The 27,466-nt window shown below is 39.6% G+C and overlaps 1 protein-coding gene and 1 long non-coding RNA gene across 6 annotated transcripts in view; one reads left to right on the forward strand and one right to left on the reverse strand.

The window, feature by feature from the left end:
- The window catches only part of LOC116669537 (uncharacterized), a 13,988-nt gene extending 1,412 nt beyond the window's left edge, over window positions 1-12,576 (reverse strand). The window contains exons 1-2 of the long non-coding RNA XR_004326791.1: window positions 12,440-12,576; window positions 7,605-7,608 (exon numbers count right to left, since the gene is read on the reverse strand). This is a non-coding gene — a long non-coding RNA (uncharacterized LOC116669537). The remainder of the gene's footprint in view (window positions 1-7,604; window positions 7,609-12,439) is intronic.
- The window catches only part of nhsl2 (NHS-like 2), a 135,957-nt gene that overhangs the window by 78,293 nt on the left and 30,198 nt on the right, over window positions 1-27,466 (forward strand). For all 5 annotated transcript variants that reach the window (XM_032499380.1, XM_032499382.1, XM_032499381.1 and 2 more), the window contains exon 2: window positions 11,053-11,283. In XM_032499380.1, coding sequence (XP_032355271.1) covers window positions 11,053-11,283 — 231 coding nt within the window. The remainder of the gene's footprint in view (window positions 1-11,052; window positions 11,284-27,466) is intronic.

A 27,466-nucleotide genomic window follows, 5' to 3' on the forward strand; every position in this document is an offset into this window, starting at 1 on the left:
TACATAGGGGTGTGTATACTTATGCCCCCTGTGTTTTAAGGAAGAACATTTATTTATTTACAATACATGAATCATTCACAAAGAAAATTGCTGTCCTTCCTGTCTTTCCTTAATGTTTTGAATTAAGACATTAAGATCCATTTACAAAAGTTTTTTTTTTGTTCCTCTTTTAATCAACTTTAGCATGGGTGTGTAAACTTATGCAGGCCACTGTATGGCACTGTATACTGTGTGCTTGGGATTGTGCTGTTTAATGTATCATGGAAAACATCTGGTACTGAGTCACAACTCGTTAAAAGTCTTGATTGCGTGTGAGTGTTGAAGTGTGTTTGCAATTAGTGGCTTAAGAGGTAAACAAATCCCTTAATTTAAATAAATGACTATAAGTATACTGTATCTATCCTCAGTGTAGTTTTAACTGATCATTTTTGCGGAAGATAAAAATCAAGAGCTGTAGGAATAGAATAGAAATAGGAAAATATCGCAATACAAGTTGCACTGCCTCTTCGCAGATACTGAATACATAAGTGATTGATGCAGTTTGTGGTTTCCTCACTGTCTCTGTTTTAGCCCTGCTTCTCCTGCAGGGGGCAGCACTGGCTGCAGCAGGCAGAGGCTGCACATGGACAAAAATGTGTAACGTTAACACACGCACACACTCAATTTTCCTCCAATTTAGCCACGTGGAGTGAATCTGACGTGTTGTGAAGGAGCATTCACGCCTGTGTCCGGACCACTGGGCACATTAATTAGCAGCCTACTTCTTGTGTGGCCAAAGTCTCCTTAAAATACTCCAATATCGTCATCTGCCACAGCTGGGACTCCAAATCATTTCAGACTTCCTCATAAGAGTCCCACTGCGTCCTGCAGAAGGCTTTAAGGAATATGTTTACACATAGGCGTAATTTACAGGGTGTTACAACCCCCCCCCCCCCCCCAATATTCCAAACTGGTCTGTGCAACCCCCCTCGTTATAAACTATTATAAATTCCTTTACATAAATTACTTAAATAAAGGTATTTGCAGAAGGGAATTGTGGGTTCAACACTTTTAAGCAAAGTTGAAATATCGAGGATATAAAACACTTAATTTTCTGCATGCTGGTCAATTTTACTGCAGCAATTTGTGCCTTTTCTGCATTAAGTTATGGAGAAAATGTCTGTATTTATGTAAATGAAATTATAATAGGTTTTTTAGGGTGGGTTGTAACCCCCTCATCCCCCTGAAAATTAAGTTTATGCATTTGCACAATAAATTGATGCAGAAAAATTCACCAGAATGCTGAAAATGAAGACGGTCAAAATTAAAACAAACGTTACTGGTGTTGACCCTGTTTTTCTCCATATTTCGCGAAGAAATATCCTACATGGTTAAGGTTAATGGGTACTCAGAGGGAAAATATACTTTCAAGTCAATAGAATACTCATGGAATTTAAGAGTGTAAGACAAAAGTGGACTTGGTGATCAGTAAAACCTGTTTTTAAACCTGTCCCTTGAGAGCCATGATAGGTTTTAGTTGGTGATTTCTGAGGCCTTATACCCAGCCAGTTCTTTACGGTGTCCGAATCATACACTTTATACAAATATTAAAGAAAAGTAACGTAAAGTTAGGGGTAAAATTAAAATGTTGTCCTGTCAATATACATCACAAATCTGATCTAACATACTCCTCCCACTTGTTCTGTCTTGACTGCCCATGCGTTATCATTGGGGCATCATGGCAGGAAGTAACCCGCCTGGCTTCCTGTGTACCTTTCCTGCCGCATCACCTCTGATTCCCAGTCTGCTCATTTAGCCACCAGGGTGAGTGGTCTGCTCTGGCAGAGTCACGAAAAGTACTAACAAGCATTTCTACTGCTCTTTACAACGCCGGGACTAGGATTGGGATCGGCAACGTCCAAAGGTCATCACATGCTGCTTTGGTGTCACTCATTCGTCCCGCTGGTTTGGATGTTTCCTCACAAGTCAAGGCGGGGGAGTCCGTTTTGATCTTTTCAGAGATTGAGCGATGAAAAACTGCAAAACTAATAATATCACATATCTGTGGCGGTCAGGGGTTATTTTTTTTAATACTTTGCGTATTCATTTGTAACAAACTTAATTGCTTTTTTCTTAAAATGAATGACCTTTTTACTTATGTTGCCGTTTTCTTGCAATCACAAAATCATAAAATTGGAAAAAGTAATGTCAGGGAAAAGCACTGACTCACCCACTCAGACTCTACTTCACCCTCAGTCAGTACCGTCCCACATTTCCCAGGATTCAATTCGACAACCCATAAAGAAAAGACCTTATTGAGCCTCTTAATGACCACTAATGGCACTTGAGGAATAGGAAATAAAACTAAACTCACTAAACATACATTTAATAATAACATTCTCGCTGCTTTTGACATGTGATTATTGTCAACAGAGTTATATTTCAAGCCTCTTCAACTGTATCCTAAACCATAAACCTTTTTTTTTTTTTTAACAATGCTTTTTTTGGTACAGAAACCAAAAAATACTTTTTTGATACCTAAGTTTGAGAAATGTATTTTTATTTTAACAAAATGGCCTAAAGTATTTAAATGTGAAAAACAAACATCCATAAAATAGTATTGCTTATAGAATGGTGTTGTAGTTAATAGTGTGACAATGTTGAAACATTAGGCAAACTACAATTTCAGAAACAGAAAATAAAAATCAGAAAATATGCTGGAAGATAATTACTGAAGAAGAGTATACATTTTTTAGTGCGGTTTTAAGCTCCGGTGCTTACTTGACAGCAAAGAGATTCAGAGGTCTGTTTTAATATCTGCATCAACCTTTGTTACTCAGTCGTAACAACTAAGGTCACTTTATAAAAGTCTCTGCGCAGGACGTCTTGTTCATTTTGATAACGACACCCAGAAGGACGCCTAATGTTTGGTTTGTAGTCGGTAAATCTAGTTTACTGCACGGCCTACACACACACACACACACACACACACACACACACACACACACACACACACACACACACACACACACACACACACACACACACACACACACTTTGTTTTTAGACAGGCCTTTCATTGGGCAGTGGCATTGTTATTTAAGACAAACATAAAGAAATTTGCTGAGCACTGGGCTAATGGTAACAGTGGGTCATAATCCTGTCATTAACAAATACACACACACACACACACACACACACACACACACACACACACACACACACACACACACACACACACACAAGCACTCAGGTCAGTACTTGGCATACAGCACTAGCTCCTGGCCTATCAACCACATTACATTTCCTCACAAGTGTGTAAAAGATGGACAAATGTATTTTCATCATGCATACACGCCATCTGGGTGTGTATGTGGGTGATGAAAACATTAAAATATGAGTTATGGTTAACGTTGTGTTTACCCATTTATCTGTGTGTGTGTGTGTGTGTGTGTGTGTGTGTGTGTGGGAGAGAAAGTGTGTGTCCGGTGATAACAGCTTGTCTAAATCTGTGTCCTCCCTGCTGACACTTCAACGCACACAGAGTGCAATGAATTAGTAATAGTCCCTAGAGACAAAGTAACACCTCGTTATAATGCGTGTGTGTTTCTGAATGTGCGTCAGTATGGAGTTATGTAGGTGTGAATCTTTTCATCTATTTTCTTGTTTGTTTGTGGTATGGACAGCATGCAGTACACTGCCAAATCTTTTGATGAGGATGTGTGATATGTGTGATGTGTGTGTGTGTGTGTGTGTGTGTGTGTGTATATGGCATTTCTCTCCCTGTTGTGAGAGTGGGCGCAGTCAAAGTATCACTCCTGTGTTTTCTCTGTGTCAGCTGGAAGTAACTCTGGCGGTTTCAACCCTCTCTCCCCTCCCTGTTTTCCTGTTTAATGATAGAGAAGGTCAATGGGGGCAATGTCTCATCACCAGGTTGAGTTGTAATGATTCAATTCAAACAACTTTCTTCATGCCAAAAAGGCAAGTCAAATTTTGCAATCAACCAGTCCCATAAAAGCAGAGAAGAATAAACACCATTGCAATCATTCAATCAACCAACATGTCAGCAGCAGCAGATAAATGGCTAACCAAGGCAAGAGCAGCGATAGGTTGTCAAAAATAATATATGATGGTCATTAGTACTATACATATTCTACTGCACTGGTTCCACCTGCTACCTGCAGCGGGGGACGACCTATGCAAATATTTCACTAGGTAGAACTGGCAATACCATACTACCAAAGTACCAAAATAGTACCAAAGTACTTATAAGGCAGTACGACCCATTACAGAATATTGTTTATCATGTCACTGTCTGTAGTAATTAGTGAAGTTTTTATCTACTGTATTTGAAGTGGAAAAAGTAAAGTATTGTGGAGTAGATGTATAGATGTAGTACATACATTGGGAGAAAATAAAAATACGGTTCCAGACTTCTGAATCGTTGCCCTCATCTCCATTTTTTTCCGATTTGAATAGGTCAATAAAGACCAAAAATGCCTAAAACAATCTTTAAAAAAACAAAATAAATTACAATTTAACAAAAAATTATGAGCCTCATTTACAAGAGTGTAGCTATGTAGGACATGATGGTGAACAGGCATGTAGGCTTTGTGGGCCAATTCGTGCTCATATATATTCTTTTCCCTCTGAACAGGATCCATTATGTCACTGCAATGGATTTCCACCCAGAACAATCTTTACTCTTTATTCAAAAGGACTTTGGAGATTGAGTTTTTTTTCTTCCTAAATCTGCCCATTGATGCCCAGAGGCCTGTGTCTCTCCTCCATCCAATCCCTCCATCTTCCTTCCTTTTCATGTCACCGCGGTTACATAAGGGAGGAAGGGAAAAAGAGTGCCATCTCCGCTGAGACGGACTTATGCTCTGTGCATATGTGTGTCTGTGTGTGTACAGCTGCTGCTCAACTTTTAATCAAGAATTAACTGTTAATGTCAAAGGAAATAAGTCGTCCCTAGGAATGACTCCTCCGTCTCTTGCGTCCGTCAAAACAGTCTGTTCCATCAGCTGGCAGGTTTGAAAGTGTGCTAAGAACAAAAAAAATCCTCAGACACCATGACTGAGTTAAAGCACAACCAAAACACTCCATACCTCTTTTAAAAAAATACAATAATGACCTTGGCTTTATCTTTCAACACCTCCACATAGAGTAGGATCCAACCTGTGAAATTTTCAATTTGCCACTATATCTCAAAACGTGTTTCCATTTTCTTTTAGGCCTAGTACATAGGCTATAGGTTTTTACAGTTTTCTTGAAGGAGGAAATCTAATTTAGGAAGCAGAACAAGGGATGTATATTAAAAAAAATGAGAACATTCCCCATTGTATGTTATTTAAACTACATTATCAGGAGGGTTTTGTGGTTCTGTTTCCTTTTTATTAAATGTAAATGCTTATCAAACAGCCTTAGCCTGATAGTAAATTTATCAAGTCAAGTACGGTAAGTCAAAAAATACTTTCTTATTTACAAAGAGGAGCAGTTGATACAGAGACAGTTCCCTTTACCAAATCTGTTGTTTTCGTGTCTCACTGTGATAGCATTGAATGTGATGGCATGACAGATGAAACAAAAAGTATGTGATGTTTTTCTAACTTAATATAATTGATTAATGGAAGCATTTAATATCATCAAAAACTTTGCTTAACCCTTGTGTATCACGTTAGCTGGCAGAGGACTGTGAGCTGCTAACGCTAACTAAGTTAGCTGTCAGACTGTGACTCAGCTATTTTCTTATGCGTTTTCTGAACAGCTACAAGCATTTTTCTGTCATGATAAGATGCGTCAGAGTAGGTGTGACAGGTACAGGATTGTTAAGTTAAATGTGCTTAGGCTACTCTACGTTGCAAATTGTGTTAACATTTCAGGTGACAGAAAGGCTAGCTAGCTGATGTTAGCTAGCCAGCAGAGCTAATTCTCTTCATTAGTCTAGCTATGTCTCAAGAGTGAAAACGCAGACCTTTTTTTAAACACAATTTAATGAATACTTTTTTGGCTATTGTTCTGACGGCCCTTCTTGTTTGTGTATATCCGTGTTGTGGATTTTTATACCACTGTCCTATTTTCTAGCATCAACAATGCTCAAAAGCAGTCTGTTTGAACCTTCTCCCCGATTGGCACATCACATATTGAATTTGAAAGGCTGTCTTCTTTTACGGTCTCACGGTCTTGTGCCAGGTTACAGGTTGTCTTTTTTTGTCTAAACTGTCATGCCTTATGGAGAGAAGCCTACTGATGGGGGTATAGAGACATGGAGCTGCATGACACAACGTCCACAGTCCAGTCATTTAATCGTCCTGTCCTGCTTACATGCAGCTTTGTGGAGCTTCCTATTGTTTCTTATAGCATGCATGATCTGCCATTGCACTGCAGCAGTGGTGTTGTGTTTGGGTTTTGAGTCTGAATCCTTCGAGACCTCCAGTCTGTGAAAAAACCTTGTTAGATAGGCTCCTTGCTGTGTTGATGTGCAGTGACAACAGGGAGAAATACTTAGCACACAGTGACAGAAATGGCGCTGTCTCAAAGGTATGACAGTAACTAAGGTAGTTAACACTCTCCTCTTTCTCCTTCTCTCTCTCTCACCCTCTCTCTCTCGCTCTAGTTCGTGTATTTACAGTAATTTGTGCCACATTTTTAGAAACTCCTGAGGCTTGTATAAATTAAGCACGTATTACCTAACCCTCCCAAATATACAGGTGCACACTCTCACCCACACACAATCATATATTTAACTTTTAAATGCTCCACATCTTCAAAAATGTAATTATGGATTCAGCAACTGTGAAGCTATAGAGTGGCTATGTGTCCTGGATTACACAGCTGATGTTTAGACTATATATTTAGTTACAACTAAGAAACAATTTTAGTTTGCATACATGTGATATATGATTAAAACTACCTTTTAAGATGCTTTCAGCTGTGAGTTTGGGAAGCTTAGTGGCACCGATCACACTTTGTTAGCACCTTTGACCTTTTGTGTCAGCATAGTATCCAAAATCACATTAAGTAACAACCTCGGGCATTTGTTGCATATGACTCTAATAGACGTTCTAAATATCCATCTAACAAGAAACACCACAAAAAGGTTATACAACAGAATTGCATCTATCTTAAAAAATGGCTTGACATTTTGCCTGTGTCGAAACATTTACTGTAGACTTGAACACATTGTCAGCTTCCACTATACTTATGTAGCTGTAGAAAACCTGAAGTCCTTTTACCAAGGCTGGAACATTTCATTTTTGTTCCCTGTTTATTTACTTACTTCGCTCTGGGCGATCTTAAGTGTGCATCCTTTTTTCTTTTATTGTAAAGAATGGGAAAAGGATGACAGCCTTTTGAAAAAGATGTTCCCAGTGAGCACTCAACCCCACATCACATCACTCAGGGACAGCGTGTACTCAAGTGGCCACAATCAAAGTGCAACCTTTGAAAAAACTTGAGACAACTCTGACCTTTTGATCATTGGACCTATTAGTGTCCAGACACAATGTTGGGTTTTGTACCAAATTACACATTCACCATTCACCAGGAGTTACCTTAAATGCTCAAGCTTGAGCAAGCATCGAACAGAAGGTCAATTGTGCATGCTAAAGATATTAAAGGACCAAACTCCCAAAAGGTAATTGACTCTGCAACCTTCTGAAATTCAGCATCTTCGAATAGTTACAAATTGGTGCACACATGCAACCCGGATTGTCCCACACATACAGTACATGCTGTAGTCGCCCTTTAGAAACAACTTAACCACATTCCACCGAAGAAGCTTTTGCAGCCTCCAGTCATGGTTTTACAATCAAAAATAGGGAGTGTTTGTCAGCCATCTGCACTTTATGCAGCAAAAATGTGTTTAAAAAAACTAATCATTTAAGGTTCCAAATACACTTATCTATTCTTAAAAAAGAATATGGCTTTAATTCACATGTAGTCCTTGAAATATCACTGTGTCAATTTATGTTTTGTTATTAAATGTCAGTATAATTTATTGTTATTTTGCGCATCCGAAATAGAAAAATAGTCACTTAAAATACAGTAAAGTAGGTACCAATCATTTAAGGTTCCAAATACACTTATCTATTCTTAAAAAAAAGAGTATGGATTTAAGTCACATGTAGTCCTGAAATATCACTGTTTGCTTAAATGTGTCAATTTACGTTTTGTTATTAAATGTCACAATCATTTTTTGTTATTTTGCGCACCAGATATAGAAAAATAGTCACTACAAATACAGTAAAGTAGGTGCAAAAGTTTGTTTCCTGCTTAAGATGCTGCAGACTTAGAAAAGAAACATGTATAATCTGTCGGGTGAGCCTCTGCTTTAAACTTAAATTCCCTAATGGGATATTTAGCTTGCAGCAAGGCTCACAAGCCGATTCATACATCCAGTAAACAGAGATTACCTTTTAGAAAGAAACAATGCCGAAGATAATGCAGTAGACTCAGTCAAAATACTACATGTATTTAAGGCTCCAAATAAGAGAAATTAAAATAGCATGGGCTCCATGGTAAAAATATATATGCATTGTAAAGTACATTATAAATGATGCATGATTGCCTTTTGTTCTCTTCTCTGCAGCTGATGCTAACTGACGGGAAACTCTGTATCCTAAACAGTAGCTCTCTCTGGTGGGAGACGATTGTGTGAAAGCAGCTTAGGCAAGATGAATCCGGTAGCTGGGAGGGTGAAATTCTGATTCCATACAGTGCGGTGGGTTTTGTGAGAGGAGACGGCTGTTTCAGAGCAAGCAAGACGTGATAGTGCCGGTGGATTCGCCGCAGAATAACTGTGTACGTCTGTCTGCCGGGAACTGAGTGTTCTTTCAATGTTAACCATATTTTCTTTTTCTCAACTTCAAAACGAGAAATAATGTCTTCACATTCCCCTCGGAGGTACTACCCACACGTGTGTCGGAGTCTGCACATTTATTTTTAGACGTTTTGTTGTTTTGGTGAGGATGTCAACCGAAGCAGTTTACAAGTTAAAGAGTGGTATTTGGTGCGCCAGTGTCCTGCTCTCGAACACTCTGACATGGACAAAGTGACATTTCTGTGAAAGAACATCTGTCTCAGGCAAAGGGGACATCAGCCTGCCTTTCTTTTGTCACCTGTGCTGTGGAACTTATTGTTAAAATACGGAGGAATTAACATGAGGCCGGAAATAATACCTGCTTTGGTGGGTTTGTCTTTGGGAAGTTTTAAATTGTTATTATTATTATTAAGGTGTATGTGTAGACATGCCTGCAGTGCAGACGTTGTATTGTATTATTATTGTATTGTTCACATGTATAATGATATCTGAAGGTGAATGTACCTGGATTCAGGTTTTAGAACCATTTTTAGAACACACACCTTTGTCCCATTTTTGTTTTTTAGAGAAATACAAGAATTAATGAGGTAGGATTAAATACAAGCTGGGCATCCTTCTCAGCTCAAATGTTATGAATGATTATCTAACTGAACCACCAGGTCCCCTTAATAGGGAGCTTGTGTTGTTAAGGTGCCTTGTAAGATAATTGAGTCCAATACAAGTCTCCCCTGAAATGACTGATGAACAGTGTTGGGCCATTATGGCCACAGTTTATGTCCTGGACCAATATTCAGTGCCAATGCCCAAGGTAGTGGGCCATTTATAATGTGTAGTGCAGGGATGGATTGTAACACTTCAGTTTTGTCTCAGATCAAGAATACATTTTTTTTTAATGTTGATAATGCGATTGCGTAATAATATCACAAATATGCAAATGAGCGTATTTGTGACGCCACAAGTTGCTTTCTTCTGAGACAACACATTATAGTGGACACATTCAATAATGCTGATTGGCTTCTGACTTACTCTACTGCCGCTCACTATACCTTGCTAAGCCATTCCACCACCAAAACTAACGATTTCAGTGACTTTGTTTCTCCAAAAAGCCTCGACAGCTCAGTTGGACCGGACCGCTGTCACATTTGGGGTGTACTGTGTTAGTTAGTCGTGTTTTATCAGCTGCTGGATGTGTCAAGTCATTTCATCACCACTGATTCAAAGCAGCGCCTCATTCATGTCGCTGTTGAACGGCCATTTGCGATCGCTCCGTGATTAGTTTTTGACTGTTTGATAGTGACAGGGGGCCGACTTTACCTCCCACTTTTTATCCAGCCTCTTCTTTCTGCTTTTCTTGACTCCTTCCCTTTTACCTTTATCCCTCCGTTCTCCTCCCTTTAAATGTCATTCTTTGTTCCCTCCTCCTCCCACTCTTTTCTTCTTTCTCACCCTAATGCCACAATCACAATTTGTCTTTTTTCTCTCACCCCTCCCTGCCCTAATCCCTCCCTCCCTCCCTCCCTCCTGTATACTGTATCTCCTCCCAAGACAGTCCCTCTATCTCCCTTCCACTCCTTTTCCCTCCTAATTAAGCACTTCCTCTTTCTGTTTCCCCTTCAAATCTGTTCTTTAACTCTCTTCCTGTCCATCCCTCCCTCGTTTTCTCCTAAATCCTGGCTTCTTTTTTTCTCTACCCTATATCCCTCCCTCCTTCCTTTCTTACTCGGTCCTTGTTCTCCCTGACAACAGACTGCGTTATGTAATCTGCGTCTCTCGGAATAAGTTATGCAAATTCATACATTTTTATTTACGTGTGTTTTTTTTTTTCTCTCTCTCTCTCTCTTCCTCTTGCGATCCCTTTTTTATTCTCCTTCTCTACCTTCTTTTCCTTTCCTATTTCCATTTTTTCTTTTGCTATCTTCCTCTTCTTTCTCATCTCATCATTCATCTTTTTTGTCCCCCTAATTTTTCCTCTACTCTCTTCCTCCACCTCTTTTCCTCCTTTCCTGCCTTAATCTTTCATCTCCTCTCTGCCCCTTTCTCCCCATCCACCTTCATCTATCTCTCCTGCCTGTCACCCCTTCTTTCCCTGCCTCTCTTGTCCTTCTTCTCTTTCTCTCCTCCTGGTTCCTCAATAATCTCATTTCCCTTTCTTATTTCACTTTCTTTCCTCTCTCCTTCCTCTCTCCTCGCTCCATCCATCACTTCCTCTCAATATTTTTTTTCCCTCCCTCTCTTTTTTCCCCCTCCAGCCACCAGTGGTCTAGAGGCGGAGAGCGGCAGGCGCGGCGGCAGCAGCAGCCACGGTGACGGCAACCACAGCAGCAGCAGCGGCGGAGGAGGCAGCAGTAGCAGCGGCGGCGCGGCCCACTTCAGGTCTCCATGGCAACAGAGCGTGAACGTGTTCGGCTCATGGAGCAGGCCGGAGTGTGTCGAGGAGCTGCACCAGCAGGCGCAGCTCAACCTCCAGAGCCTGCTGCAAGGTAAGGATGGATAGAGATGAAAAAGAGAGAGGATTGGATGGATGGATGGAAGGAGTGTGTGTGTGTGTGTGTGTGTGTGTGTGTGTGTGTGTGTGTGTGTGTGTGTGTGGGCGAGTATGTGTGTGTGCTGTTTTGAGTGGGTGGGAAAGGCGTGCGGGCTGAAGCGAAGGCGGGTGGAGAAGTGTTTACATGCATGTGTGGTGTTGGACTGCGTTGATATGGGTGTGTGTCAGTTGCCTTGAAGGTGTCTGTGTGTGTGCATATGTGTGTGTTTTAGCATGCAGAAATACTGTGTGAGAGGACGTGTGTGTTACATTTCCCTTGCCGTCTTGTGTTGATATTGTACTGAAGGGTGTGTGAGTGTGTGCATGTAAGCTCATGGGGACACTGCTGATGGTGTGTATTGGCTTCACCTTGTGTTGCGTAGTTATTTAAGGTAGTATTTGAAATTTGTACATTTGTATTGGATAGGATGAACGCTGTTCCTATATGTGATTGTCCATTTGTACATCTGTGTGTGTGTGTGTATGTGTGTGTGTGTGTGTGTGTTTGTGTGTGTGTTTATGACTCTGTTTTTCGGCTGTTTGTGTGGAAAGAGGCATTGAAAGACGTCTGTTTACATTGTAGTTAGCAGTCGGAGGTTGTAACTCTCTGTTTTTGTTTTTAAAGGTGAAACACTTTCAATTTAATGTGTGTGTGTGTGTGTGTGTGTGTGTGTGTGTGTGTGTGTGTGTGTGTGTGTGTGTGTGTTTGCAAATTTGCACTCAAGGGAACTAGGGTTTCCATTTGTTCTCAGGTAATGTTGTTTCACTGCTTTTACTTCCTGCTAGTTGCCTCTCTCTCTTTTTCTCTGTGTGACTCATGCTGTCTCGCCCTTTGTTCGGCTCTTTCATTAAAACGATCTCAGTGGGTTTTAAGAATGAATGAACATTACGGGGGGGGGGCAACTTTGAACAAACACCTGAGGGAATGAATGGACAAATTAATTCCGTAACACATTACATTTCACAGTTCATGTGTTGCCATTACAAGGATTTTGGAGATATTTTATTTTTCTTCACCGTTAAAGGAGAAGTCTGGCTTTATTTTTCTTCCGTAAAACAACCAGAACGAGTGTCAGTCCCAGGGCTGAAACGATTCCTCGAGTAACTTGAACAATTCCTCGATGCAACATGATTTGCCTCGAAGCTTCGTTTAATCAAAGTTACCAATGTTGTATCGCTCACGGTGTTTCCGCACGGACGATTATTACTGTTACACACTGGGCTGACGCTGCTGGCGACACATGCCATGAAGCTTCTTAATAGAACCTTTTACCAAATGTATTGTAATTGTAATTTGTAATGAATTTGTTAAGTATCTTTTAGGGTGACTTTTACCATCTGTCTAGGGACTGAAGATGAAAAATAGCCTTTTGGTTACCTCTGGCATGTTGACAGAAGTGTTCATTAAAATGCATTGTCCCAGTAATAAATAAATACATAAATACATAAAGACTGACGGCTTGGATTACAAAATGAAGAAAGAGAGTGTAAATAGTGAGGGGCTAAGATAAGAGACAGGCTGGAGAAAACGACAGTAGACAGTGTGTCTTCGGCAAAATGGAACTAGCTTACCACAATAATAGCACGACGTCAATGCTTCAGCATCTCTACAGAAAACATGGAGTCTAACTTAGTTAGAAGTGGACCAGACAAAAGTAAATCACAGAGTTATATGGACGATAAAACTACACCAAACCCAACAACTACCAAAAACAAAGACAATTTGATCTAAAGAGCCAACTTGATGACTATCACTTTGGACTGATGCGCACCGTTTTGTCTCACTCTCTATCTTCACGGAGAAAAAGCTGACCATCATACTAGCAGAAGTGTAACAGAGCTGTGTGACATTGTTATCAAATATGTAAATGAAAATAGGTTATGTATAACTAATATTTACATATAGGCCTATATACATATCAGTCTCAGGTTGAAACTCGTTAAACACACATAATGTTTTTGTATGTTTAATGTATGCCTTAGTTTGACGTTGCGATTGCATTTCAGAACATCTTTTCTTTAAAAACAATGTAATATGGCACTTAAATGCAGTCAAAGGTTTAGGTTTTTAAGAGATGATATTGTGAACAATACAGGCAATAAAAATGTTGCTTTTTCCAAAGTATTCCTTATCCGATTACTCGATTAATCAATGGAATAATTGATAGAATACTCAGTTGTTAAAGTAATAGCCTATCCCTTAATACTTTCAGACTTCCCTACCCTGTAGCATTCAGCCGCAGGAGAGGGCCATGCCGATGGATGCCATGTCATTCCTCCAACGCTCCGACAAAAATTCCCTTTGGTCCTGCAGCCCACTGGTCCGACGTCCCTTTGTTTTGTAAAAAGTAAACCCTCCACTCCGACATCCCATGGTTCCAACCATATAGGCTTTTGTGGATCACCTGCTATAAGGTAACGTTACCCTCTCCCCTGACCAATTGGCTATCCCAATCTTAACCCCTCGAGCTCAGATGCCTAACCCCAACCCAGTAGCGGAGTGGCAGTCGGGAGAGTCAGGACTTTTCCCGGTGGGACGGTAGTGTTTTGAGGCCGCAAGGGCCGGTCTGATAACAGCGCTGCCCCTGCCCGCGGACGCTGTTATGGGAGGTGATCCACAAAAGCCTATATGGTTGGAACAATGGGATGTCGGAGCAGAGGGTTTATTTTCTCGAAACAAAGGGACATCGGTCTGTAGGACCAAAGGGACTTTTTGGGGTTATTGAGAGGTCGGAACAATGGAGTTTATTAGTTTGTTCTGTGCTACTAGTCTGTCTTCTTATATGTATATAAATGTACTTATTATATTTATGTTATATTTGTTTTTTCTTGTTTCTTCTTGTTTTATTGATTCTGCATGATTTTTTGTTGTTTGTTTTAATGTTTATGTGTTTAAACCCAATAGGATTTGGGGACACGTTATGTATTTGATTGAGACTTTTTTCCTTCTTCACCTTCTTTATTTCTCTTTTATATGATTAGTTATAACTCCTACAGTACAGTATCTTGCCTCCTACATATTTCTTTGGCTCTTTTCCTCTTTTCTTCACTACCTTGCGCGTGTGTGTGTGTGTGTGTGTGTGTGTGTGTGTGTGTGTGTGTGTGTGTGCGTATTAAGCCAGTTATCATTCCTGAAGGGCTGGCATCTTGTGTATGATGAAAATAAGATGGATGAATGCAGTTGTGGGTGGACAACAGTAACGGACGTGTGTGTGTGTGTGTGTGTGTGTGTGTGTGTGTGTGAGAGAGTAACAGAATATGTGTGTCCATTCATCCTTTCTGTCAATTGCGTTTATGTGTTTATTTATTTATGTGTTTGGTTGTGCTTCCTACTGCCATAAAACCCATGTCCCATGTGTTTGTCCCAGTGTACGTTTTCAGTTTGTATACCAGTATCCGTTTGTGGTGTGTGTGTGTGTGTGTCCATCTGCTTGAATGTGTGTTATATAACATTGAAGCAAGCAGCTGTACTCTCTTTCTGGCCATCCTCACCATCAGTCTCCCACTGGCCTCGGCTCAGTAAAATATTCATACTCTTTCCCACTCCTCAACACTCTGCCCTCCATATTTATGAAGCCGGCTGTCGTACTCCGGTGTTAGACGGAATTGCTGTGTTTTCTGCCGAGATTCAGCCCCCCCCGCCAGCGTGTGTGAGATTTATTTCACTGTTGCTGCTAAGTGGGCAACACTGAAATCCGGCCAGTGCCTCTCATCATCAACACCTCACTGCATATCAATTACCATACAGAGTTTGCATATGAGGGACTGTTTTGTGTGTATTTTTACATGATTGGAGTCATGTGCCCACAATTGCTTTGGTAAGCAAATTTAATTGAACATGTTATTGTTTTTATAATTAGATAATTAGTCTTGTCCTGATTTTAGAACAGTTTACATTCAACAAGTCCTCCAATACTATATGATAGAGTATGTTGATTCTTATTGCCTTTAAAACTGACGCCAATTTGAGTTTTTTGACTTTGTTGAAACCAGGGCTGTAATACTCGAGTCCGGTCTTGGACTCGAGTCCGTACTCAAGACCGTTTTTCTATGGTCTTGGACTCGTCTCGGACTCGCTAGTATTTGGACTCGGACTTGTCTCGGTCTCGGCCACTGGTCTTGTCTAATATGGCTTTTGGTCTCGACCGAGTCCAGGTGTCTTTATTATGCTGATAATAATATTGGAGGGAAAGTGAAACCCAAAATGTTTGTCTTGATACTGTCATGCATAAGACCTTTTTTTCTGTCCTGGACTCGGTCTTGATTTGGACTCAAACCTTTTTGGACTCGGCCTTGTTTTGGAGTCAAACCTCATTGGACTCGGCCTTGACTTGGACTCGACTAGTCCTGGTCTTGGACTGGTCTTTGACTTGACTAAGGTTGTCTTGACTACAGCCCTGGTTGAAACACTGTTAGGAAAATAATTCACGTGGTCTGCCACCGCTAAAGTTAAGGTTTAGACACAAAAAGGTTGGAAAGATTTCATTAGGATTAATAATAACTACCATATTAAAGGGATAGTTTATATCTTTTAAAAGTGTGGTTGGATGAGGTATTTCTCTATAGTCAGTGTATAAGCTCCAGTTTGGAGAAGCAGTTAGCAGTACCAACACGGAAGCTAAGCAATGTAATGCAGGGACGGGGGAAGCAGCTCAGCGAATTTTAAACACCTTAAGAAAAGCTCACCTAAAAGAAACCAATATCAGTTTAAGTATACGCTATATTCAGGACATTTAACCGCTTTACCTTGCTGTCAGACAGCCCTTAACGACGGGGAGCTAAAGCCATTATCTCTGCTCTCTTCAAAGTCAGTTTACCTCGAAGAACACTGGAGTTGCTGGTCTGCCGCTGCCTCAGTCGGTTAGTTAATTTTTTAGTTTTGTTAGTTCCTAACCCTTTAAAACACCAAAGTCACTCAATAACAAACAAACTAACCGATCGAGGCAGTGGCAGTACAGCAACTCTTGTTCTGCAACGTAAAATGACATGTATTTCACTATAGAAAAATAGTGAAATTTGCACTTACCAAGCTTAGTGCTGTCCTGAGATTTACCAAAATAAGAGCCACACATAAGATATTCAAATGCTAATTATTTGTAGTCATATATTATATTTTTAAAAGTCAGTATTGTGCTGCACTGAAGGCAAATATATTGTATTCAAAACAGGTTGGTAATTAGGGTAGGGCATTGTTTAACAATTCTGATTCCAATTCGGTTCCTACGATTCTCAATCTCGCTCACTGTGCTCCGTGGCTGCAACACAACCAGCGTCTGGAAATACGGTGGCAGCTACGGAAACCAAAATTTGCGCTTGTTAAAATTGAAACCGAAAATCGGATTTGAAAATGAAACTTTTCCAAACCATTCCAATAACAAAAGATTCCATTGAAATTGTAATTTTTGAAATGAATCCAAGTAGGAACCAGGTCTCGATGCCCAATCCTATTAATAATTGGAAGATTTGCACACCATTATTTTCCTCCTGATTCTGCTCTGTTTCCTCTCTGCATTTTTATGAAAGGGTTTACTCCTCTGCAGACAGATTAACTGTGTTTCTGGCAGCAATTACAACAGCCAGATTAGCATTTTGTATGTATTTTTTCTGTACTCCATTAATCAACAGCAAAATATTCATATTATACTTTTAGTGAACTTTGTTTCGCTAGTGTCATCCATTACAGGCACCATGGCTATTTGCACATACTGTACTTGCTCTTTAATTTTAGGACAATCCATTAAGCAACGTTCAGATATTCATACTTTGCCACCTCCTCAACACTCGACATAAACTGACATTCTCATTCACCATTTTTTGAATTATAAAGAGGATATATCCCCCCAAAAACAATATGTTTAATTTGATGCATCAGTTATATTCTGATGTTTAAGTACTGTCTGTTTTTTTTTTTAAAGTGTGTTGCTCTTACATTAACATTTAACTGATGCCATTTTCCATTAAACTGGGCCTTTTTGTAGAACTGCTTTGGAGTTGTAGACAATGTGTGCCAGAGTGAATTATGAAGCTCTCCTGGCAGCTCGTGTTGGCCTGCTTCCCAATTAAGACACTGTTACTTGGTTTGATTTAGTAGCTTCAGATTCAATCTGTAATGATGAATCTTCATGATATTTAGAAATGTATTTTTCTGATACGTTAATTAATATGTGACATATTTAACCTTAGATATTAAAGGTTATGTTGGACAGGAAAATGTTTATATTTAGTTATTAAAAAAAGGGCTGAGTCATGGTAGGATACAGGCTACATAAAGCATTTTTTACAAAACAAAACAAAATAATTTGGATGCATTCAATTATTACTCTACATTTTACCAGGATGGATGATGATAATAAAGTATTTTATTAGAGTGTCAATCATAAAATAATATAAATGGCCTTACAAAACATGACAGATTCATACAAATAATAAACAGAGCGATCCACGTTGAAATGATACTTCTTTGTGCAGAGCATACAATTTAACCATACAAATTCACTTAACTTCAGACTTTAAAGTGCCCATATTATGAAAAAATCACTTTTGTCTGGGATTTGGGGTATTATTTTGTGTCTCTGGTGTTTCCACACGCATACATATTTGAAAAAAAACTATCCATGCTGATTTGAGTGAGATACAAGTTTCTGAATGTCTTCTGCCTTTAGTCTCCGGGTGAGCTGTTCAAAATCTCCACGGCAAGTAGAGGTGGCTGACTTTAGCATGCTAGCGCTAGCATGCTAGCTCATTCTCAATGGCAAAACACTGCTACAACACACACTAGTTCACCATGATCTACAAAAGAACTACTTCCATGTTTGGCAGGTATTCCACAAGTGTGCCCTTGTTTAGAAGAAGCCTCCCAGCTAATCCTGCCTTGGACTGAAGGAGTTCTCTAGCTCAGGGGTTCCCAAAACTTTCAGCCCACGACCCCCAAAGTAACGGTGCAAGTGACTTGCGACCCCCCCACTATGAACGTATATATAAACATTGCACGCAACCACGCACGCACTATAGGCGTCTCCAAACACGAGCATATTGACAACACAAAATAACACAACAGCCATGACATTATTCTACAGTAATTTACTCATCACTTTAATTAGAACTTAACCTCACCTAATGAGATGGATGTGCAATATGTTTGGAGCACAGCAAGTCCCATCTTGGTTGGAGACGCTACTGGAAAGAAAGAAAATCAAAAGAGCTGCGCTCTGTTTATTTATTTTCTTGGTTGTATTTTAAATTTAGCCACTAGTTTTATCTTGTGTTAAAATCATGGCTAAAATAGGCTATTTCTAATCGTTTTTAAATTTTTATTTTATTTCTGGAAATCAACTCGCAACCCTATGGGGCGCCGTTTGTAAAGCGGCTCGTGCTGAAAATAACAGCAACATTTTGTCACATTTAGCTTTAAATAATGTTTAAATAACTGGTATGAAATTTTGAGGGTCACTTTCTTGCACATTTACAACAATATTTGTCAACTTGGAAATATTTTAAATAGTTAAATCCAAATATTAAATGTTACACCTAAATGTTAAATGTTAAATCTATATGCTAAATCTAAATCTAAATGTTAAATCTAAATCTAAATGTTAAATCTAAATCTAAATGTTAAATCTAAATCTAAATGTTAAATCTAAATCTAAATCTAAATGTTAAATCTAAATATTAAAACTAAATCTAAATGTTAAATCTAAATCTAAATGTTAAATCTAAATATTAAATCTAAATCTAAATGTTAAATCTAAATCTAAATGTTAAATCTAAATCTAAATCTAAATGTTAAATCTAAATATTAAATCTAAATCTAAAAGTTAAATCTAAATCTAAATGTTAAATCTAAATCTAAATCTAAATGTTAAATCTAAATGTTTCGGGTGAAACTAAATATTTAGCTAATATGCAAATTAATGTCGGTAACCGGAAGTACCAAAATAAAAGCTCGAGGAGGTCAGTGTATGTTTATAGTGTCAAATAACGAATAAAAATCCTCTCATCGGGAGATATGGACTCTTGAACTTGGATAACCGTGAAAATAACTACCTAAAATAATAAACACAGTTGGGGAAAACTGTATTTGAAGAGTACTTTGAGTTTTTAGTGTCACTTTTATGAATGGTGTGGGAATTATAGCCACTATAGCCAGCCACGGGGGGGCTCACTTTGACTGGTCTGTCACGTTCGCTTGCATTAAGGTCAGCAAGAGCCTATCCCCGCCCGCCCCCGACAAGACACGGTACTGTTGGCCATGGTCACTCTGCGTAATGTCTAACGAATCCGCGTTAGCCGAGAACATCGGCAGAGCCGTCCTGGTGGCTGAACAAACTTATTCAACAGCGACAGCGACAGCCTCAGGGCCACCGCAGGCCACCTCGGTAAGCATGTTTTCCAAATCACGGAGCTAGCAACCCTGTTGTCAAGGCTAACTTAACTAAACTAGCTAACGGTAGCTAGCCAGTAGAGATTTGCTACTACCTTGACAACAAGACAATGCTAGCTCCGTGATTTGGAAAACATGCTTACCGAGGTGGCCTGCGGTGGCCCTGAGGCTGTCGCTGTTGCTGTTTAATAAGTTTGTACAGCCACCAGGACGGCTCTGCCGATGTTCTCGGCTAACGCTGATTCGTTGGACATTTCGCAGTGTCTTGTCAGTGCCTTGTCGGGGGCGGGCGGGGATAGGCTCTTGCTGACGTTAATGCAAGCGAACGTGACAGACCAGTCAAAGTGAGCCCCCCCGTGGCTGGCTATAGTGGCTATAATTCCCACACCATTCATAAAAGTGACACTAAAAACTCAAAGTACTCTTCAAATACAGTTTTCCCCAACTGTGTTTATTATTTTAGGTAGTTATTTTCACGGTTATCCAAGTTCAAGAGTCCATATCTCCAGATGAGAGGATTTTTATTCGTTATTTGACACTATAAACATACACTGACCTCCTCGAGCTTTTATTTTGGTACTTCCGGTTACCGACATTAATTTGCATATTAGCTAAATATTTAGTTTCACCCGAAACATTTAGATTTAACATTTAGATTTAGATTTAGATTTAACATTTAGATTTAGATTTAACTTTTAGATTTAGATTTAATATTTAGATTTAACATTTAGATTTAGATTTAGATTTAACATTTAAATTTAGATTTAACATTTAGATTTAGATTTAATATTTAGATTTAACATTTAGATTTAGATTTAGATTTAACATTTAGATTTAGTTTTAATATTTAGATTTAACATTTAGATTTAGATTTAGATTTAACATTTAGATTTAGATTTAATATTTAGATTTAACATTTAGATTTAGATTTAGATTTAACATTTAGATTTAGATTTAACATTTAGATTTAGATTTAACATTTAGATTTAGATTTAGCATATAGATTTAACATTTAACATTTAGGTGTAACATTTAATATTTGGATTTAACTATTTAAAATATTTCCAAGTTGACAAATATTGTTGTAAATGTGCAAGAAAGTGACCCTCAAAATTTCATACCAGTTATTTAAACATTATTTAAAGCTAAATGTGACAAAATGTTGCTGTTATTTTCAGCACGAGCTGCTTTACAAACGGCGCCCCATACAACCCCCCCCTCTCTGGCTCGCGACCCCCCTGTGGGTCCCGACCCCCACTTTGGGAATCACTGCTCTAGCTGATGGGATCTTACCTAGCTACTGAGCATGTGCGACTCCCAACAAAAATAGTATAGAAGTGACATGTCTCACTCTGTAGCTAAAACAAGTGAGATGTCTCACTCTGTAGCTAAAACGGAGACCTGAACACACAGGAGGAAACAGGATCTGCAGCAATGTGCAGTAAAACCAAAATATGGTGTTTTTTGAAAATCAAACCATGTGAACCTATTCTGGTACAGCCTCAAAATACAATTATGAACCTGAAAATGAGCAGAATTTGGGCGCTTTAACATCTAAAACCAAATTCTTACATTTAGGGGGAATACTGGCAGATTGTTTTACATCACAAGCAGGATGAGGGTACGGTTCTTCCAGAGCAAACCAAAGCTTTGTTTGTGGTTTCATGCAGTGAGTTTCCGATACTGAAGATGGTAAGGTGGAAGGAAAGAAAATGGGATTGAGAAAGATCACACATCTCTTTAAACTGGGACACAGTATATGGCAAATTAAGGCTTAATTTTGAGTGTAAGTACATGCTACAGGCCACATATATTTCAAAATGAATGACTCACTTTACAAATGAATAATGAAAACACACTAAATATATGTTCAGGTAGGATATAATACATCCTAGTAAATACTTAAACATCATCGTGTTTAGGGAGGGTGTTTTGATCACTACTACTGTATTTTCTCCTCTGAAGTGTCATGTAAAACGACTCAACCAATAATTCAAAGCTGCGCCAGGCGACTTTGAAGCTGTCTAGTAAATGTGCACACACGTTGACACTCTCAGTGTTGGCCAACAGCTCTTAACTGTCTATCTAAACTGCTGCTGGTCACACAGTAGCCAGAAGGGCCTGAGATAAGACTGTGAATGGGTGTTATCCATTTTCGAAAAGCCCTGTTTTAAAGAGAGAAGCTTGTTGTAGTGTGTTTTTTTTTTTTTGGGATACACTATATAGCCTAAAGTGTGTGGTATGGGATTGTTTAACCATAGACATTAATCTGCCTCTATAATAGCCTTCAGCCTTCTCTGAGGGCTTTCTAAGATGTTGGAACCTGGCTGAATGGATTTGTTCCAAGTCAGCCATAACAGCATTAGTGAGATCGGCCAATGATGTTAGGCGATAAAGCCTGGTTCCAGCTCATCCCAAAGATGTTGGATGGGGTTGAGGTTAGGGCTATGTGCTGGCCGGACAAGTTTACCCACAACAAAACTATTTTTTGTGGACCTGGCTTTGTGCTCTACTTTGTGGGGCATTGCCATATGGAGACATTTCTTACTTCAAATGACATCTAAAGAGACTGTCCCCCCAAGAAAAAATGCATTGGTTATGTTCAACATCTGTTTACATTCAAGCAGCTGTGTAAGTAGTCCGATCCTTTACACACTGTAAAAACACTCTGTTACAAGTAAAAGTCCTGTATTGAAAATGTTACTATATGTTACTTAAGTAAAAGTATGTGAGTATCACCAGGAAAATGTACTTAAAACAATCAAAACAGTTTTTATGGATCAACTAAATCTGTAACGGTCTTATCATTTCATCTGTACTTGTATATTATTGGGTAGTTTAAAAACATCATATTTTACAAACGTGTGTTTTGTGTGCAAAAATCTTAATTTGTAAAGTAACTAGTTACTAAATTTGTTAGATTAATGTAGTCAGATCAATGAAGATACAATTGTAGGATAACGCACAAAACAATGAGCAGAACTTTGCATATGATATCATACAAACCGTACAAAGCATACAAAGCATCCAGCAAACAAGGTTGTCAGATTCTGTGCCTTTCTAAAAGTTATAAACGCTGTATTCTGTCATTTTTTTGGAGGACTTATATCTTAAATATCTGTTAAATGCTGTAGCATTAACAGGCTTAAATCATATACAACTAACCCAGGTTAAAAGTGCATAAACGTTTATGGTGTCTGCATGCTTTGGGCCATATAATTTACTGTAAGATTATGTAAGTTTATATGGCTGTAGATGCTGTGATACTAGCTTTAACACACACTCCTAACAAAGTTGTGTGACTCATCAGGCTGTAATAGATTTTTCAGTGGAGGTCAATGGTGTCATTAGTGCTTAGAGCTAGAGAAGAGTTAGCTGTCTGCCAGGCCAGAATTAGACTGCAGCACCTGCTGTTAGCAACAGGACCATAAATATTGCGCACTGTATAACCTTTTTTTTCTGCATCAGTAAGCTTCTTTTCATCTTTTATATCTTATCTAATGCCGCAGAACTCTCCTCACTAGCGCCAAAGCTGCAACCTTTCCTCACAGTGGACAAAGCAAGATGATGTGCTATAACCACCCCAACTTTAAAATGTCAGAGTAACACTTTAATTTTGTCAAAGGAGGTCTGAGTCAATGTCGGTTGGGACGCAAAATGTCCGATAAATGGTCCCCGTCTGCACTTACTATAAAATGTCACAGCAGCCCTGTAATTGTGTCGGGGAAGGTCTGAGTCAATGTAAGCTGTTATCTACACGGGCTGATAAGGGTTTGCTTTGGTCAATACACATTAAATAACAGGTGGAGAATGCTGATTCAGGAGAAAAAGTTATTCACATGTCCCAGAATGCATAATGTTGTTCCTAGTTAACATTTCACTTTGAAAATAAGAATTCCACTTTCATCAATTATTTACTGATGTTGAACCATTTCTTGTATAATATACATATCATTTGAGCATCAGGTTTTCAAGCTATAGAAATTGTTTGGTTTTGATTGAAGTTGCTTATAGGTATGCTGTTTAAAAAATTCTTAAAGGTTCCATGGTATGAAAATTTCGCCGATCTGGAATCTTGCCCCTTATGAGGTCATAAGGGGAAAGGTTACCTCTCCTTTCTCTGCTTTGCCCACCCAGAGAATTTGGCCTACACATGAGAGAGAGACATCGTGGCTTTCAAGTGAGCAAAGTGGCAGTTGGTCAAGGCCACACCCCCTCTCTCCTCCTCAAAAGCTACAGACTCAGAAATGGTGCATACTAAGGAAAGCTCATTTTAAGACTGGCTCTAGTGGCTGGAATTCTGCACCAAGGCTGAATTTTGGGAAAGAGACTTCAGATATGTTATTAGGGGACCACCAAGGTCTACATAAAAGCATCCAAAAATAACCATGTCATGGGACCTTTTAATATATGGATTAAGTCCCTGACTGACTCAACATGACAAATATCAATGCATTTTAACATAATTGTATGCAAATGGTTCGTTAATACAGCATTTAATTAAGGCAGGCGTTTAGCATTTTTGACAAAATTGGCTCGTGAACAGAGAGCTAAAACGAGTCCTTGTTGTCAGCCCGGAGCAGTACCTTTGACAGCGAAGGGAGCCCTTTTTAGAGGATTTATAGATTGTTTGAAATTATTTTACCAAATGATCTTTATAATCTGGTCTGTTTGTTTTTGAACCACAAACATGGCATTTTCTTTGCTCCAGGAAATGAGCCAGTTTGGCCAAACTGTCACTCTCTTTTTCTTTTTCCAATTCCTTCTCTGTGGAGCTTTTGGTTGGAGTGACATCGCTGTAATCAGCCATGACAAACTTGTCTGTCTTGTTTCTTTCCTCAGGGGTCTTCTACAGATGTTTTTTCATGATCTGGGGACATTGCATTTATATAAACCTGGTGCCAGTCATACAGGGCTAAGTTGACAGTTGCCTGACGATAAGAGGAGCAAACTCATGTCTAAAAAAACACTTTGGATCGGTTTAGAGGTTCGTTACAGGGCTTATAGTCTATATCCATGACGCTCCACTTCTGGGATGAATCTGGAGCCGCTGGGAATTCCGTCGGATATCCCGTCGGATGTCTCTCTTTTTGGCTGGATGTCCGTTATCTTTCGCTTTCTTTGTGTTGGAATTTTAAACTCTGGTCGATTTGTCGCTGCAGGGTAAATCCAGACAGCTAGCTAGAATACGTGAAATCTGAGTTTTCTGTTGAAAACAACACATTCCACCAAAACAAGTTCCTTCTCGAGGCTATTTTACACAGACACCAGAGCATGTTTTTCTTCCATCCCGGAATGCTGTGTGGACTAGCCAGACCCTCCACCACAGCTCTGTGGAGGAAGGTCTGGCAATGCTAGACTACAGGGCTCATGATGGGAAGGAGAAAGTGGGATTGAAGTGTCCTTAAGCAAAGTGCTCAGAGGTTGTGCAGGGGTAGAGATGATTTGAATACAGTCCTGAGCGGTTAAGGACAGAAGTCATAGAACAAAGCAAAAAAAAAGGATGGGATAAAACCAAGGGGGTAAGCGAGCGTCCTTAAAGACGCCGTTAGCCTTCCATTGACTGCCATTCATTTTGGCGCCACTTTGACAGCGAATAACTTTACATCTGAAGCGTTTAAAGACTCTATTTGTACATTGTTTATTTCTAAAAAAACACGACAATGTTTACAAGCCTTCCTTACCTTATATCTCAAGTTGCAGATCTATAGCAGACGCTTTTGTAAAAACGGTTGTATTATAACCACGCGACTGAGAGGAATTACCGAACAGTACAGGATAAACTCGCAGGCTGTTTTGACTCACATCAGCTGTTAAGGTTTACTTACGAACGTTAACTAGCATTTTAGTTAGCAATAATTAGTCTATGCTATTTTGTTACATATACCTACGCACTCCGTCTCTGCAAGATTCGGAATGACTGAGATTTCTCTTGGCACAGCTACCAGAAGACTTACGACTTTCAGACAGGTTGCTCACATCAAAGCTCAGTTTAAGGCTGCGCAGTAACACTCAGCACTCACTGGAAAAGGGCTTCTAATAGTCTTCACTCGTCTCCGTGGAAATGTGCGGCGTCCCATTGTCCATTTCGTCTACTGTCTATGGATAAAACAGATAATTTACTTATTCTAAGATGCGTCAACCTCTTATCCAAAGCTCGGAGAGCTGAATGTAAAAAAGACCAAATTACAGACTTAAATCTCTAAATTGAGTAGCTGATCATAGGTAAAAGATACTACGTGCTGTGTGTCTTTGGTTCACCTTACAGTGGCTATAAGTTACTTTCAGTTTGTGTTGGTTTCAGCGGCCTCTTTAGACAAAAGCAGCAGTGTTTTTACCACACCTGCTGTCGTAAAGGTCCACTAGTTAGTGTTACCGGGAGATCATATAGTTGCCATGAATGTTTTGCTCAGACAGAAAATCATTCATTTACAATAAGAGAATATGTTACAGAGACATTGTTGCATGCGGTAACTTAGCCTACTTTGCATGTCTTGTGAGCTAAACCAGGTATCACTGCCACGAACCAAAGCATTAGGAGTTTGTTGTAGCAACCAACATAGTAATAACATAGATTCATATAGTGCATTTCATAAAACCCAAGGATGCTTTATACAAGTACAGGGGGACAAGGGAAAAGACAATAGTAGGCCAACAGAAACAGACTTAGAACCCCCTTTAGAACTGTCATCACTCTGTCAGGTAGTCATCCAAAAATATACCTCTGATAACTAATAAGTATTTAAGCTAAAGTTTGTGCCAACCAAGAAAGCCCAATAATTGGATCAGAAAGCCTTCTTGCGGTTTCTCATGAACAACATAAACTAGGCCGCTAACCGCCAAATCTGTCCTTCTGGGTCACCACCATCCACTTTCACGGTACACACCAGCCCCTCTTCCCTGTAATGGATTGATCAGTTGTGCATGTTAAATCACAAGGACGAAGACATGACATGCACATGGGTGCACTTGAACACACACATGCATCTATGGCGTGCACGCAGTGTACACAGACAAACAAAACGCTCTGGCTGCGGTGAAAGAGGGGCATTGTTAATTTCCGTCTTCCCCCTTCGTTTTCATGGAAGGGAGAAGAAAGGGTGACCCAAATTTGACACGACCGGGGTGCATATTGTCAAGGATGGTTGGGTCAATCTGTAAATGGGTGTACTGTACACACACACACACACGCACACGCACACGCACACGCACACGCATACGCACACGCACACAAAGTTCACAAAGATGCAGATTCATGCACATAGACATGACATTTAAAATGAGTGAGCGCATTTTGGGGCACAACACAGGCACACACACATTTGTGCACTCACAGCATATCCACCTAAACACCTAAATGAGTGATACACATGCAAACCTACACACAAACACACACAATATACAGGTTAGTGATGCATGAGTGCTTGGCCTGCTTGTCTGGAAAGAGGAAGGGGGTAGGGTAGGTCGGGCTTAACTGCTCTGTGTGCGTGTGTGTGCGTGTGTGTGCGTGTGTGTGCGTGTGTGTGTGTGTGAGTGCATGCGTGAGTGTGCGTGCATTAGTGGGAGTGACCGGCATACCTTTACACCCCGCACACCAATAGCATCCCTTTCTCCCCCTCCCTCATTTTCCCACCACAGTACCCTGCATTCATGCACTCAGTGGAGCCTGGTTACTATCTGAAGCATGGATCTACAACTGTTTACCTTCCCTATCCTTCCGTTTTAGTGTTGGTGCTTTTAGGACTCAACCCTAATGCCG

The sequence above is a fragment of the Etheostoma spectabile genome, chromosome 19 (genome assembly GCF_008692095.1).
Source record: "Etheostoma spectabile isolate EspeVRDwgs_2016 chromosome 19, UIUC_Espe_1.0, whole genome shotgun sequence".
In the NCBI taxonomy this organism is placed as follows: domain Eukaryota; kingdom Metazoa; phylum Chordata; class Actinopteri; order Perciformes; family Percidae; genus Etheostoma; species Etheostoma spectabile.